Raw genomic sequence first — 17,228 nt, 5'->3', positions numbered from 1 at the left:
ATAGGAGTACATGCGTCAATCTGTAACTGCGTTAACTCTTAACAGTCCGAAATAATTTCAAGTCTGAAGGTATTTCATCTTTCTAGCTATAATTTCAATAATTAATAATGTCAGCAATAAATTTATAATTATTTTGAATTAAATTAGTTGAAATTCTATCAGTTAAGAGAATGATAAAAATACAAAACTGATTTGCCTAAATATTATTCATCATTTTGTCACAGTAAGTGAAACAGCCAGGCTACTTATATGGCGGCATTGGTCCTTTAAGGTTTCATATGCTTCGATTTTTTTTAAATAAAAGATGTACCTTAATACCTCCTCTTAATATATAGTTTTAGGATTCATGTCGGAAACTAAAGTGATTGGAGTGCATAAATTTACAGTAAAAGACAGATTTTATCTAAAACCTAGAGAATCGTTAACAAATGGGGAGGGAAGAAAAATTATGAACACCGATTCGATTGCTGTCGAGTAAACCATATGGAATTTTAGTGGTTTTTTACTCTATGCAACGCAAATGTATGTCCTCTAACGAAATCCTCCACGAGACTAGTTTGTCTTAATGATCCAGAAGTTCCCTTGTCTTCTGGATTGGGCTGAAATTGCATGGGGTTGATAAGATTTGAACACTGACAATCGTAAACCCAAAAATGGTTAAAAGCTTATTATAAAATAAAATAAGAAAATTCGAAACATTTTCAAGTTTCATCGGGCAATCAGACTGGTGTTTTATTTCAGTATATTGTATTTTATTTTTTAGACAATCATTGGACAGGTTTGATAACGTTTTTTGTTTTATTTCCTTGCTAAAATATTAATTTCTGACCCACAATTATTTTTGTTTATTTTTGTCTTGACAAGGATGCTACAAACATATTTTAAGGAGACACTGAACGTATAATTCAAAATAATAGTGTGGACGATGATTAAATATAATTATAGTAAGCTATAGACATAGTTTAAAGTATATCTGTAAACTGCAGTAATATCGTCTTCGAGGATTTTTTAGTGTTTTACTTCAATATACTTTCCCATATTTTAATTTTAGAAACTCTATATTTTTGCAATACGAATGATTTTTTTTTCTGATGTTTAATTGTATTTTTATTTGAATTTCTTTTAATGTTGATTACTAGAAGTTTTATTCGCTCTAATATTTCGTTTATAAGCGTTATAATATCACGTTTGATTTTTTTTAATTGCAAATATAAGGTTACCTATAGATATTTTACTAATAGTTTCTTTTGCTCAGTTATCTATTTTGAAACAAATTAATTCGAATTTCAGAAATTTCTCGACTTCGAGTAAGTTTCAACGTCATGTTTTAAGGGAATTCAAAAGCACGAATAATTACACATTTTGTAAATATAATAGGCGTTTGAAGGTTATACGATTTCCACACACTCCACATTTTCCCTCCCGCGGTTGCCATGGTTTCGGCAAATCTTGCCTTTTCCCCAAACTATATTCTAGAACAGGGATGGCGAACCACTGGCACGCGTGCCATTTATGGCACCCGACACAATATTTCGGGCACGCCACCGATCACATTTGTTATTACACGAATGGTATTACACTATGAGGCATATGTAACAATTAAATTAAAATTCACAAAAAACACACAAAATAATGAGCAATTATTAATAAAAAATTAACAATTAATGCTAAAAAATTAACAATTAATGCTAAAAAAACAATTAATAACCCTATTAAACAAGCTAACAATAAATAAGTAGCAAAAAAATTAACAAACCTGCTTAAACTAACATCTTACAACCTAATATAAGTTATTTGTCATCTAATCTGCAACAACAGAAGTCACACTGCTGTTACTTTAAGTTGAATTACGCGTATAACTGAGACATTGCAAGATGTTTTTTTCTTTTTTTCAATGTAAATAAAGAGTTTTGAGTTGATAGTATTTAGTATTATTATTTTCCCAATAATCACGAAGTCAAAGTTATTTGACGGCACGTCTATGACCCAATTAAAATTTTTTTTAGAAAAAATGGCACGTTGGTGTATAAAGGTTCGCCACCCCTGTTCTAGAATCTTACTAGAACGTATTGCCGTGGGAAAAAATCAAAGTTTTTCGAAGCCATAGTGACTGAGAGGAGGAAAGTGTGGAGAGAAGGAAATTAGTGCAACTTTTAGGCACCTATTCTATTTACAAAGAGTATAAACATTTTCAAAACAATCTTAATCTGTCATAACAAATTAAAAAAATCTAAGAGAATCGTAATATAAGCAAGAAACTAATAAAGTAAGAAACTTTCGCGAAATTAAAGTTATCTGCATCGAAAGAGGGATCAACTTACTTTTAGATTGATGACGTAATCAGGAGAGAGTCCTCTTCCATTGGTTGTCGCTATGTTTCTAAGCAATCGTCCAGTTTCTTCATATCTTCCGGTTGCCAACAGCCATTTAGGTGATTCTGGAAAAACCCTGACAAACTGCTCGATTATGGTTCATGGCATCGCAACATTTCAAATATTATGAACTACAATAATGTACTGCATACTTAAATAATAGCAATTTTTTATTCATTTATTCATATTTGCGATAAATTTTTCAATTGTCAGGTATACAACTCAGTGTTTTCATCATAGAAAAAAAAATGGGTGAGAATTTCTCACCCTTTCTCAAAAACAGGGTGAGATTTCTAAAAACTAAAAAAACACAAACTCTTGAAAAAAAAAATTTCTTTAATTATAATACATTTTTAACGTCTTCTATTTTTTAAAGCATTGAATATTTTGGTGCATCATCATAGAAGTTATTGCGATTACAAGGTATTTGTCCATCTTATATTAGTGCATAAAAAATTTGAACGTCTTACATGAAGAAACCTAACCTACGGTAAACACGTGGTTGCAGAGAAATGTGTTTCTGAAAGGGGTTCTGTGATCAGGGGTCTGTTTAGAAGAAATTTGGGTCCGTTAACGGACCCTTCACGAAATATCTTTTCATGAAAACGGACCCTTCACAAAATATTTTAACTTAAAAACGGACCCTTCAGAAAGTGATTTTTCTTTTAATCGGACCCCTCACAAATTTATTTATCTTCATTATTGTTTTGTTAATCGAATAAACTCTTCCCAGGGCAGAAAACAAGAAAGATGGATGTAAACGAATTAAGTTTTGTCTTCGGCAGACGATTCTTCCATTATTCGTCCGAAATAAATATTCAACGTTCAGCAGTATAGGCTAAATACCAAATATTTGTATGTTGCATCTCTAATTTAGAAGGAGCAATTGTTGTTTATTTTTTAATATTTTATTTTTTTAATTACAATTTTACAGTGTTGAGCATAATCTTGTATGTCTATACAATTTAAAAACTCATTGAAAAAGTTTTTTGCAATAACCGGACCCTATTTGCACAAATTCATAAAAGCGGACCCTGGTTGAAAGAATGTGAGTAACTTTTTTAACAATTTCACGAAAAACGGACCTTTCACAAAATGTCTGGACAGACATGGTGATTGTGTTCTGTTGTTCGAAAAGGTTCTGAACAATACTGGTAAATAGGGAGGCTAGATAACGGGGCAGATGTTGAAAATAATGAAAGATCCAGGAAGAAAAGTGAAACGGATTTATTCTAAATGGCGTAATTCCAAGCTTTTTCCAAAATGAGAGAAATTCGCGAATTTTGAAATTGATTTATAGAATGCGCGAATTTCTTGCGGTAATAAGCTTTTAATGCGAGAAAAGAAAAAAATAAGCGAGATTCTCGCTTTCTCGCACTGTAGTGAAAACACTGCAACTTTTTACACCTTTTTAAGAATGTAAATGCATACGGCAAAATGCAAAATTTGAATGAAATCCAATAATAATCCAATGAATAGCTCTTTCGAAAATCCAATTTTAAATATGCGACTTTTTTAGAATTTGATCAGAAACTGTAATGTGCTCGAATTTTGAATTTTGCCATTAAAATTGCATTCTTAAAAATTTGTATACCTTACCGTTCAAAAGTTTTTTGATTATAGTTTAATGGAATAAAAAATATTTTTTTTGCATGGAATTCTCTTTGAATGAACGAATTTTATTATTGTATGTGGTATGCAAAATTGTTTCGGTTCGCTTAAAAAGTTCTCAAGAAATGACGAAATGCTCAAAAAGTAAAATTTACATTAAGGCGTCCAAGCTGTCGAAGAGGTGATTTTCTGATCAAATCAGTGGAAGCATATTTTGCAGCTACTCTATCCCCTTTCCCGAAAAATCCAAATCCTTCCAAAAAATTTCCTGTTTGTTCAGAGAAAATGCGATTTTTGTCAGATTTCGTAATTTAAAATATGGTTTGCACTAATTACCCTCGAACTTTTAAGATTAATTTGTTATACGTAAAAATCCGTTCATTAGTTTTGTTTTTCAGGGTGTTCAGTTTTTTTCATAGTTTTGCTCACTGATTACCTAATATATACGTATTTTTGTGAATATTGACACCAAGAAGTTATGCAAATTGAGCCAAACTTACAATGTAAAGGAAGTAAAGGCATGAGAATGATTAGAATTACAAAACGATTGCGCATGTGTGGAAACGAACAGACTCCTTATCACCCGCTTGTTTCATATATATAAGGGACCGTAAAGATCAGTTGAAATCGGTTAATCGTCTGCTGTCAGAGGTAAACGTTTAATTAGTGGCCAATATACCTAGTCAAAAGCGGGGAGCGCCATACTAACAACTGACGGAGTTCGTTCGAGCCAACATCGTTTGTGTAAGAGGGTGGATTTTCGTATTTGGATTCGCTGTCACGGGCTACGTAATGCCAGCAACATTGCGTTTGGAAAAAATGAACACGAGAAACAAACAAGACTAAAACCTGGCGGTGTGGGAAGTAGGAGAATTGTTCGGGACGATAGACATTACATTCCATGGTTGTCACGGACCGTAAAGCGTTCTCTGGGTTAGCAACACGTTGGGACACGGCTACATGTGTTCTGTTGTATAGCTTAACTGTTCGCCAGTCTGCTGCGGCATCAACAGCGTGCAAGAATTCTTCTACCCATGATTGCTTTGTCTCTGAATGGGCAACTCCTTCGACTTCAATGAGCTCAGCTACGCAGTTCATGGCATGTCCGGTGGCAACAAATCATTTTTGTCCGACGAATCTAGCAACGATCTGAAGTACAATGATGTTAAAATACGCGTTAGACGTTATAGGGGGGAGCGTTTGCTCCCACAGCTTTCTTTCCAGCGTCATACCACACAAACGTCTGGCATTCATGGTTTGAGGAGCTATTGGGTAGTGCAGACTGCAGGCAGCCTCAACAGTGATTTTGCTACATTCAGTGTGGATCGCTCCATTGTAATTCTGTGAGTGTGGAGGCAAATTGAGGATTCTAGGATCCCTCTTATTCTTCAATGCATTCCGGGAATTGTATTTCAGCAAGATAATGCCCATGCACACATTTCTAAGATTGCACTAAGATTGCACTATCATTTCTTCCATAGCCCGCTTATTCTCCGGTTATGTCACCCATTGAGCATGTCTGTGATTTCTTCAGTCGGCGTTTTGCTCGTACTGCTGATGAGACACACAGTAAGACCGAAAATTGTCTTCAACTCGAAGTCATATGGAATGTTGTTCCCCCCGATTACATTTAGAATCTGTTTGTTTCAATGTCCCGACGTGTACAGGTTTTTTTGTCTTGTAAATTTGATCCTTTATTTGTACTACTATCAGTAATACGACGAATAAGGCTCATTTGTTTCTGACAATTCCTTCATAGAAATGTCTTTTTTTCATAAAAAATAGTGACATTCATAACACATATACAGACTTTGAAAATTCATTTACTTTATTTTATCTAATGTGCGCCTTTAAATGAAAAGAAAGTTTAATATTGCTTAAGCAATTTAACTAAAGGAATTTGTACTATTAAGTTGAAAACAATAAAATCCTTAGTCGTCTCAGTTTCCTCCATTCCGTTAAAGTTTTTGTTTCTAATATCTCGTTATACTCACCTTAAGAGCCCTATAAAGCAAGTCTCGTTTACAGGAAAGTAAGATAAGAATAACTGAAAAAACGCATATAATGAAACAAAAGTTAATGATAGCCATTCGTTAAACTTTGTAGCTTTAAGGTCTATCTAATATCTTCACTACTTATCGTAAAAAGAACTTTTTATTCCTTTTATTTCTAAAAATTTAAGGATTATAACAAAAAGTGTTTGTATGGCTGAAGAAGAGAGTTTTTGCTGTAACAGCAATAAAGTGTTTTGTTATTAACTGACTTAGCCAGATAGAAGACTTTGTGCTTTCTAATAACATACATTATGAACAGAGTGATTTTTATGTCTTTACAAAGTTTTATTATAATAATCAGTTTTATTATTATAATAAATTTTCATGAAGATTGAAAAAAAGAATTTTTAAGCAACGGATATACTGGGAGCTTTAAATTTAAAAGAGTAATACTGACGCATACATAATTTTTACATACACAATTACGAGTAATTGTTTTAAGAAAAAAATGCCTAAGTAAACGAGTGCAATTTATCTAGTTTGTAAAAATATAGTGTAGGTAGTTAATTTTACTTGTCATATTGATATAAAGTGTTAAATAACTAACGAACCAACTTCAGAGGTCACGAAACCGTTTTTTATGGCTTTAACCTTTGCGTTTGTGCGCAAAATGAGAAACGAAACAGCTTTAATAACTTTTGATCTAATGTTAAAAATGTTTGCTTACAAGGACTCAATCTTAATGAGAAATATTCTCACCATAAAAAGGCTAAATAATGAAGTACAGAAAATATTTTTTACATACAAAATCAGACAATTTACTTTCCCAAAATAAACATATCGTTTTTTTTATCCGATTTGCATTCTTGACTGCCATTAGGGCGTAACCTCAATCTAGAACATAGCTTGGCCAAGAAAGCGGCTCAAAATTTGGACGCTTTTATGTTAATTTTAATGTTGTGTTTATTTCGTTTTTGACAATTTGAGTAAATCTTGAAATGTTTGTTCAAAATTACAAATTCGTTTATCCAAAGAATAATAAGTTTAACCAAAGAATATCAGTGCAATAATAATTTTTAACAATTATTAATTATTTTTTACAACTGTCAAGAGAAATTTGAATCAGAAGGTATAAATCTTTTAAGAAATGATTTTAAAGAATACAATTTTGAATGGGCAATTCCAAAATTCGATCGAAATATGTTGAATAAAATTTAAATTATTGAAAAATTTTTAAAAAAATTTTAAGTTTAAAATTTTATTTCTCGAAAAATTTAATTTGATGCAAATTTTGTGTTTTGTCATATAAAATTACTTTCTTAAAAAAGATACAAAAATTTTGTTTGATATAAAATTCAAAGGGTTTTAAAAAACATTGCAAATGATTATTAAAAATTACTTTTTGCATGGAAATATTTTAGGATAAACGCATTTCCCAATTAAGTTAATAAAAAAACTAAATAAAAATTAACATTTTCGTATTATTTTATAATTGAAAATACTCTTATTTCTAAAAAATTATCACGGAAAAAAAAGTATTATCCAACAAAAGTACTAGTTATATATATTAAATATCCTTCAAAATTTCTTTATTATTCAAGACAATTAAAAGTTTTGTTTTACTATAAAATGTAGCAAATCTTTTCGTTTAATGGTATATATTTCTTATCAATATCTTTTCGGTAACTTTCTTTAGCTGTCCGTTTTCTATAATTATCATGACTTTTCGGACCTTTCATTGCTAGAAAAAAGGTCTTTAAGGTCTTTTATTTCGGTCCTAAGTTCTTGACGTTGATTAATCGTTTCCTTTATGTCCTTTTCTTTGAAAATAATATATTTTAAGGAAACAAAGCACGTAAAGATAAAAGTGACATTTTTAAATGGACTTTATGAACTAAATCTCATGATGATTATCATTATTAAATTATTTTATCATATATAGTTTTTTCATAAATTGATTTTTGAGTTTTTTTTACTGAAAATGAACTAGTTTTTTGCAGTATGTGAACTCTTGAAAAATTTATTTCTATGGGTATACTAATAAAACTTATTCCATTGTAACTGCATTCAAAACTTCATTTCTTAAAGCTTTCAATACATTTTTTTGCGAACTAAAATGTATGTTATACCCGAAAAAAACTCGAAATCTAAGGAAACTCATGATTTTTTTTCTTCTGATTAAAACTTATATTTAAACCCTGAATTGAATTCGTAACCTTTCTACCTCTTTAATTTTACTCTTTTTCCTAACTTTCAAAAAGCTTAATTTATAGTATTTAAATTAAAGTAAATTCTGCTTAATCTATTATTAATAAGAAACAGACAACCCTCATCCAAACATGGTTTATTTCCAAGAAATAATTTTACTTATTTACACTTATTTTGCAGTTATTCAGATCTAAAAGAAATAGTTTATTCATCATTGAAAAATTCATTTATTAATAAATTTTCGAATATGAATGAAAAAAAATTCAAACTACTTTTTTGGATCTTATGTTTTGGTGCAAATATAATTAAGATAACCTAACAGATTTTTTTAACTATTGCTCTTTTTTTATAATTAAAAAATACCAACTTATATTTTTGCTTGTATAGCGTCATAAAACAAATCAGTGAAAATTAATATTAAATTTTATTATTATTTATGTTTTATTAATTCATCTTAAAATTTGGTGCAATGTGGAATTTTGCACTTGGTGGAATCTAAGTTAAATTGTTGTTGTTGTTGATGTTCCTTATCCTCCAATTGCCTGACGAAGTCAGACAAAATCCAATAGGTTGTTGACCCTCAAAAAGTCGATGACAAGAAGTGGAGTAGCATATAAGTCCTCCTTGGAAAGGCCCAAGCAGTCAAGGATATGTTCGGCTGAGGCCTGCTGGGCTTCACATTTGGAGCAGACTGCATAAGTCTTTCTTCCTTTAAAGTACGAGAGACTATTCGTGTGTCCACTTGCCAATCTGGAAATAGCTGTTTGAGATGCTCTATAACCTATATGAACAAGTGAAGAGCCCGCTTCCTTGGCCGCATACCAATGATGAGTAATCATTTCGTAAGTTCATCATATGGAATAATTTCGGAGACAAATGGAGAAATTTTGCCCACATTTTTCAATGAAGGCGCTGCTACCAGCTAGGTCCCCCAGTTTGTTGATCTAAGATAAATTTCAATACTTAATAGCATATTTTCTTACATTGTGGGTCTCGTCTCCAATTGAGGTCGGGGGACTTGAAGCACTATTCGCCACAAATCTGGAAATTTTGATATTTCTTTAATATATTTTAATAATTTATAATCAAAGGGATAATTAGGTATGACGAGATGCCATTTGCGTCAAAATCCCATGATCTGACCTGTCGATTTGGTACCTAAGAAACTGGAAATGACTCAACAATGCCCAATAATGTTTTTTTTAAAAAAAAAAAAATTTTGTGTAGAGCTTTTTTTCTTAATACTCATGAAACTTATTTCATGAAACTAGAATACTTTTTTTTTAGTTTGTTGCAATTTGCAGAACAAATAACGCTAAAATTTAAATTTTGGAACTCTGTTAAAAAAATATCAAGATAAAAACTAAATTGTTAAACTGGTAGGAGCGTTTTCATTCAAGTACACAACAATGCATGCGGTGCGCAACAAAATATTTATGACGGCGAAAAATGATAACAAAAACTACTTACTATTCAGAACTATTCAGAATTATTACATTACTATTCAGAAGTAAACTAGATATTTTCTTAATATTAGTGCATTTGATTACGTTTAAATATAGCTTATAATTTATTAAAATAAAATCTGATTTCAGATAATAGTAATAACTCAGGCAGGGCTTCATATTAAAAATTGTAAAATTTTTATCGTGATTTATTACTCTTCAAACAAGTCCAATATTCATTGGTGTCGTGAATTGTATTCCTAAAATATTTTTACTAACAGGATTGAAAACGTTTACTGTCAAAATAACTTGGTTAAAGAACGGTAGTAAGGCATAGATGTACTGCTGCTGAATAATTAAAAAAAAAAAAAGGTGTAAAATATTTGAACTAAAGATAAACGAGTTACTCTAAAAGGAAAAATTGATAAGTTATAGATATATCTACTTTGTTATTCTCTCTCTCTCTCGTGTGCCTGTTTAGGCAGATGGGTGCGATTGTTCTTGTTTTCCAGTGGCGCCATCTATGGGAAAGAATTCGACTTTTGTTACATCATATCCGTTTATAGGGCGGACCCATCCATCCATACATCCATTCATTCATCCACAGAATCGTAATTTTGACTTGAATCAGAGAACGATCCAGTACCCCCAGAGGTTTTGTTTTGTTACGGGAACATGGAGGACTTTGCTATTCGACAGATTTAACGTGCATCAATCACCATTACCGGAGTTCAATCAAACGAACTCTCGGACATGGGCCCAGCAACCTACTGACCACGCTATCTCGGCCCGGGCTGCATTGTACTTTGTTATTAAGAATGTTTAACAAGATTGCAATATTAAACAGAAAAAAAAATGGAGGAAAAATTGTGAAATATTTTGCGAGCCTGCAATATTAAACCGGAAAAAAATGGAGGAATAATTTGAAATATTTTGCGAGCCTAAAGTGTTGTTTTTAAAAAGCATTAAATATACAGTTTTAAAGCATAGCATAGTTTTTCATAATTTTCGGGTACGACTGCTTAACTGGAAACATGTGATTAACTTACCTAAATATATATTTTAAAATATTTTAGGGCAGCAATGTCGTCCAAAAATTACATATATCAATATTTGTTTCTTAATACAGTTCTGATTGTTAAAATGTTAAAGCAAATTTCATTTTTTTCTTAGTTGTTTTTATTTTGCTTTGTATTTAAATGATGTTTGAAAAAGAAGTATCTTTTCCCTAGGTTAGTATTGTAACCTGTTTGGTGTGGGAGGCGGGGGGGATTATCTTAAAGCTTCGAATTTTACCAAAAAATCTACTGAGCCAGTAAACCGGAATTTTTGGAAATCTAGGTTTATTGGAGTAGTAGTTTCATAGGAAATATTGCAACTAAACCTTATTTGTTAAAAAAATTCTGGATTCCTAAAGCAGTTGCTTCGAGAAAAAAGAACAACCCATAAATATGAATTTTTGAGAATTCAAGATGTTTCAGCGAAATGTTTATTTAAGAAAAAATTATCAACATATTTGATATTTTTGTGTCCAAGTAAATATTTTTAAAAAATTCTTATCAAAGTTTTTAAACAATGCTTTCATAGAGTTAAAAAAAAATCTGAAAAAATGCCAAAGACTGATGTTTTGTCAAAGTTTAAAAAATATTCTTTGAAAAAAAAAGGTTTTTGATATTACGAGTATAGGGATTAAGCTACGTGAAGTGACTACCTTAACTAGAAATAAAAAAAAAAGTTCTTCAGATTTAAAATACTAGTTTCATATGATAGAATAAATACAATATTCTCTATTTTTATAATGACTATAGGAATGCTACAAATAGAAATCTGTCATAGTTTAACCCAAAAGTGGTTACGAAAATGAGTACATTTTGAATTAAGCTAGAAGAATGCATATAAAAATGAAATTTTATAAGTGAATTAAAACTATTAGAGTTTATAAAACTATTAGGATTAAATTTATTCTATGTTTTAAACTTATTTTTAACGCAAAGTAAATTTACAGTGAGAGGAAGTGGCAAAAAAAAAAGAACCACGATGAATAAATTTTCATCTAATGATTGGATCTTCACGTTCTAGGACTCAACTAAATGACTCTAGAGGGTGCCCTCAAAAATTCTAATTAATAAGTGCAGGGGGCAGAATATAGGGGGCAGAAATTAAATTTTATCTATGCGATAAATCAGCTAATAATTCTGAATTAAATACTTTGCACAAATGGTTTATTTAAAAAAATGAGCAAAAGAGCATCACTATGAAAAGAAATAGTGACATTTAAAATTAAACATCTTTACGTCTACGTGACAGAGACATTTTTAAAACAGTGATTAAATTAAATTTAAATACTATATATAGCATTTTTACTAAACAAACGCGAATTTTAGAATTTATTGAAGCAATATTTCTACAAGTCGAATATTTTGATAAATTGAAGATGGCTATTTATGATTATTTGGAAGAGTTTATTCATTTATCTTATTCCTAGCTCAAATATTTATTTGCGGTAATTTTGACCATAAAACGAATATTTGAAACAAAATTTTTAAAAATGAAGTAAAACATTAAGTAATACATACATAATTTATGAGGACTAAGACAAAAAAATATACTTCCAGAAATCATAATGTTCTAAATATAGAGCTGCAGATAAATACTAAGAGCATACAAGCAATTTATATGTAATTGAAGGGAAATGCCTGCTACGTAATGTGTACCCTCAAATGCCAAAAGTTATTTTTTATTGTAGTTTAATTATACTTGCCTTCATATAGATAACAATGAAATAAATAAATGAGATCTTAAAAAAAAAATTGTTTTAACTAGTTATTTCATTTGAAGAAAAAGCATACTAGACACATTGTGTTCAAATATTGACATTGCAAAGACAAACTATCATATTAACAGAACAGAATTTTAATATAATATTACAATCATTCTAGAACTATTTTAACAACAAAATAAAGCGAAAAACCATCAAATTTAAATACAATGTAAGAAAGTTATTTTATCATAGACAGTACTGATCAAGTTTCAGCTTGATAACAAAAGTTTCATCTTGATAACATTGCATGGCTAGAAACCCTGACATGGCTGCTTAGCTACTAACAGGCATGCTACTTGACATGCTCTTATCGTATTCCAAATTTGAGAGCAGGTATCATAAATTCAGAACACATCTTGAAATAAAAAGATAATGCTTGTAATGTTTTCGACGATTAAATTAAACTATATAGTCATAAATCACGTAAAGAGACACTGCTGCACCGGAGGCCAAATATCTTGACATAACAGTTATGCTGATTTTTAATAAATGTTCGTCTTAACTTCCGACTGCGTACTCTGAATTTTTAGTGCAACTATCATGCATTTGGGCCAACCCTTGGCATAAAAGATTAAGTTTCTGATGGTTTCCAAGATTAACGGAAATGCTACTGACAGAAAACGTGTAAAGAAGCTGTGGCAATTTTTAGGTTGACTTTCACGTACATCTTGGCAGAATATTGCTGGGAATTACATAGTCAGGCTTTCCCTAAAATGGCACAATCATATATTAATCATACTCAAGACATTGACACGACTGCTGCTCTAAACTAGTGGCAGAATTTGAAGGAATTGAAATTCAAAATGGCAAAGCTGACAAAATAAATTGAAACAATTTTTGAAATGAAAGGTAAAATCTGAGAAGGTATCCAAGACAGCAAGGCATTTCTTAGTCTCAAAAATTCGTGAAGAAGCAGTGTTAATATTTGTCTAAGGACCTTGACATGATTGACTTTGCAGAAACATTGTTTACAGAACTTTTGCAGCCGTATTTCTGATCTGCATATTGATTTCTATAGAATCTATTGACATTCCATGAACTCACCACAATTGCCATTAAGAATGAAGATATTAGAAAATTGTAGAAACTTCTGAAACAATATTAACTCCAAGTGCTTTAACTCGAGCTATCGTCCATATTTTTTCTATCTTTGTTTTTATTACTGAAGCATTTTCATGATGTAAACTATTGAAATTGTATGGATTGGTATAAATTCCGAAATTAAGTCATGTGTAAAATGAAATTAGTTGCTTGAAGATTAAAAGGTCTGTATCCTTGGCATTTTGCTCATTAAAATAGTGCACTAAGATAATCAGACTGTGGAGCAATTATTTTCATTATTAATTGTGCAACAAAATTTAGATCGAATCCACCGGAATACTATAATAAGACTGAAGCAAGTCAATTAGTAAAGTTTAGTTACTGACAGCTCTAGAATCTCTCTTTAAACTCATAAATCTGAACCCACATCTTCTAGTTGGTACGAATTTCATCGATGTCCATTGGGAACCATTCATTGTCCATTAATGACCATCTGGCCCAATCCTCTTCCTCATAATCTTGTCGACAGCAGCAAAACAAAGATGCGATAAAGCGACGAATACTTTTAAAGCGTTTCATGACAGAAACAATCACTTTGCAAAATCTAGCGAGTTAAATCCAAGTTAACTTAACAAAGACAACCTTGCAAATGACACGAAGAAATAACTATTACGTGTATGTGCATTTTTAAACAATACCGAACATTGTTACATCTTTGACAATAACTGTGCTTTTATAGTTTCTAAATAATGGAAAATAATAAGTATCAGACTATTCTTGAATACACATTATTGAGGAAACTTTTAATTTAACAAAACATACTTATATTATCAGTTATAACAATTAAATACAAAAAAAATAAAATTCAAGCCTAATAATTGTATATGTTACCGTTAATAGCATAAATTGACAGCGTTCTACAAAATGGCGAGAACTTCTATACAAAATATGAAACGTGTGAATTATTTATTTTGCTTATTTTAAGTGTGGAAGTAATCTATAGAAATACTTATTGTGTTCAGGCAAAATGCAATATATGAGAATTATACACTTTCTTATATGTTGTACAGATTAACTCTGCGTTTCTTATTGATCATTTTATAGAATGCCTTGGTGATAGTCATTGAAATAATTATCTCATGCTATCCCGATCAATTTAAAGCATATTGTGCAACAAATATACATTTTACGGATTACCAGATATCATAAATTGGTGAAACATGTAAAATGACATAAAGCAATTAATCGTGTAAGTTAAAATTCAATTAAAAAGAGAGCTACCATTTTAAATACTTGATGAATAAATTGATTAAAAAAACTGCACAAATATGTTTGACTGATGTAAGAAATTATACAACAAAACTTTTGGAATGCTTATTTTAACTGGGCTAGTTCAAATTCTTCCTTATTCTTATTTTCAGTATTTTTTATTTTCAACCGTTTTTGAAATATAAGCTATAAAGAAAGTTAAGTTGCTTAGGAAACAGTCATGACACTTATAAAATCCTTTATTTAAATATTTCTTTGCCCGTATCAGATTATTTCAGTAGTTTAAGACTTTTTTTCATTCTGGTGACATTTTTGTTAATAAATTCCATAGAAAATATAATAAAACATATTAATTATTTAATGGAGAGCACCTTATTATGAAAACCAAATTAATAATACCTACAAAATAATGCCTACAAAATTATGAATTTAATCAGACTTATTGTGAATTCTCTATTCAATGTTTCATTTCGAATAGCGACATTGTTTCTAACCATCAAAAAAGATTCTATGCCATACCTATTTGAAAATTAATAATATATAGCTATAATAGAGCACAATATCTACCATGCAACTTCGATTTGAAACTGCTTTCTTTACTTTTGATGGAAATGAACTCTGAATTTTTTATTTTCTAATTTTGAAGCACACGAAGATTTCCTATCATTTAACTGCACAGTGCTCTAAAAAAGACGGACTATATATTTTGATCAAATGATTGGATCTTCACGTTCTAGAGCAATCTTAATGGTTAGGGAGGGGGGGAAAATATGATAAGTATTTAGTGCAGACTATATTTTAAGTTACGAAATCGGACACAAAACGTACTTTCTCTGAATAAAGATACCTTTTTTTCAACCGATTCGAATTTTTGACCCCCAAAATATCGGAGGTAGTTGCAATCTGGGAAATATGGTCAGTATTTGTAAGAAGTTCTCGAGATATAGCGAAATCCGCAAAAAAGGAAAATTAATATTAAGAGATCCAAACTTGGAGCGCTCACTTGACCAAACTATTGTGACCATATATTCCAGATCGCGTCTACCCCCTATATTTTGGGGATCAGAAATCCGAATTCGACGGAAAAAAAAGGAATGTTTATTCAGAGAAAGTACGTTTTTGTGTCTGATTTTGTAGCTAAAATATTACCTGCATTTATTAATCAGCATATTTAAGCTCACCCCCTCCAGTCAGTAAGATTGACTCCCAGAACGTGGAAATCCAATCATTAGATCAAAAGTTATTCTCATTGGTCCATTTTTTTTCTTGGCTCACTGTACATTCAAGGTGATTATATGATTCGTGGGAATGGAAAAATTACATGAAAGTATGACATTACATGAAAGCATTAAAAGGCGTATGCGCTAAAGAATAGTTATGGAAACAATTACCTAGTTCTAGTACTCATATTTATAGCTTAATTTTGAAATTTACAAGTGACAACACCTATTATTATTAATTAGTAAGTGATTCTCAAAGTTAAATGGAATTGGATATCACTAAATGACTAAGTGAATATTTTTGCATGATAAATAGCAACGCTATGTGCAGTAATAAAAACAACTGAATTACTTTTTCTTAACCTTCCTTCCTGCTGTCTTTAAAAAAATACCCAGTAGGTCTGAATCTAATCAATTGGAAAATATTTAAAATGTATCTTTCTCATCTATGTCTAGCGTTGTAATTTTGTATAATAGAAATAACTTTCCAACTTTGTAAGCTTTATATTGTAAAGATCTCGTTTAGATAAAAAAAAAAGGGGGAGGAATAAATTTTGTTATATTTTGTAGGATGAATCTACCTTTTAAATTGCTAATATTTCTGTAAGAATATTGAGTGTTCTCGTTTGTTTCAAAATTAATAAAGAAATTCGCAAATCTCAAACAATAAGCATTAAATTAATTAAATTTATTGCAAATAAATTTAATATTGAAATAATATCAAGTGTCCAATATTTTATTACATAATAAAACTCTGTTATAACGTTACATTTTTTAAGTAAATTTTTAGAGAAACTCAGTAATACGAATAATAAAACAAGAAATTGCATTCTCTTAGATTCACTACATCAAACTAATATGCTCAAAGAAGTAATAAAAATCAGTCTTCAAGCATAAGAAAACACTTAAAATTTAATGAACAAGAAGAACCAGAAGAATAATGCTTATAGACAAATTCAATTATGACTGCCGAACAAAAACTCGAAAACCCAAAATAATTTTCGAAAACTTTTTAAAGAAAGGATTTAGAGTAAACACTTAAATTGGTTACGGAAACTGATTCGCTGAAATGAGAAAATAAATTTATATTATATATGAGTCGTTAGTTTAATGTGTTTCGTCACGACAGATTGTTACAAAAATTATTCCGGTATTTGGCTCATTAAATGAATGAAAGGATTCATATCATAAATTATTTTATTTCGTTGCTCCGGCATAATATGTTGCTTAATATCTTACGTTGCTAC

At 30.4% G+C, this 17,228-nt stretch overlaps 1 protein-coding gene across 1 annotated transcript in view; it reads right to left on the bottom strand.

The window, feature by feature from the left end:
• Nucleotides 1–17,228, bottom strand: part of LOC107444471 (beta-alanine transporter-like) — a 293,044-nt gene that overhangs the window by 101,403 nt on the left and 174,413 nt on the right. Inside the window, exon 5 of the mRNA XM_071179361.2 lies at nucleotides 2,322–2,448. Within this exon, the coding sequence (XP_071035462.2) occupies nucleotides 2,322–2,448 (127 nt within the window). The remainder of the gene's footprint in view (nucleotides 1–2,321; nucleotides 2,449–17,228) is intronic.

This window comes from Parasteatoda tepidariorum, chromosome 1 (genome assembly GCF_982258835.1).
Source record: "Parasteatoda tepidariorum strain Cologne lab strain chromosome 1, Ptep-v5.0, whole genome shotgun sequence".
In the NCBI taxonomy this organism is placed as follows: Eukaryota; Metazoa; Arthropoda; class Arachnida; order Araneae; family Theridiidae; genus Parasteatoda; species Parasteatoda tepidariorum.
Note: the sequence above shows the minus strand (reverse complement) of the source record. Positions and strands in the feature narration are given on the sequence as shown.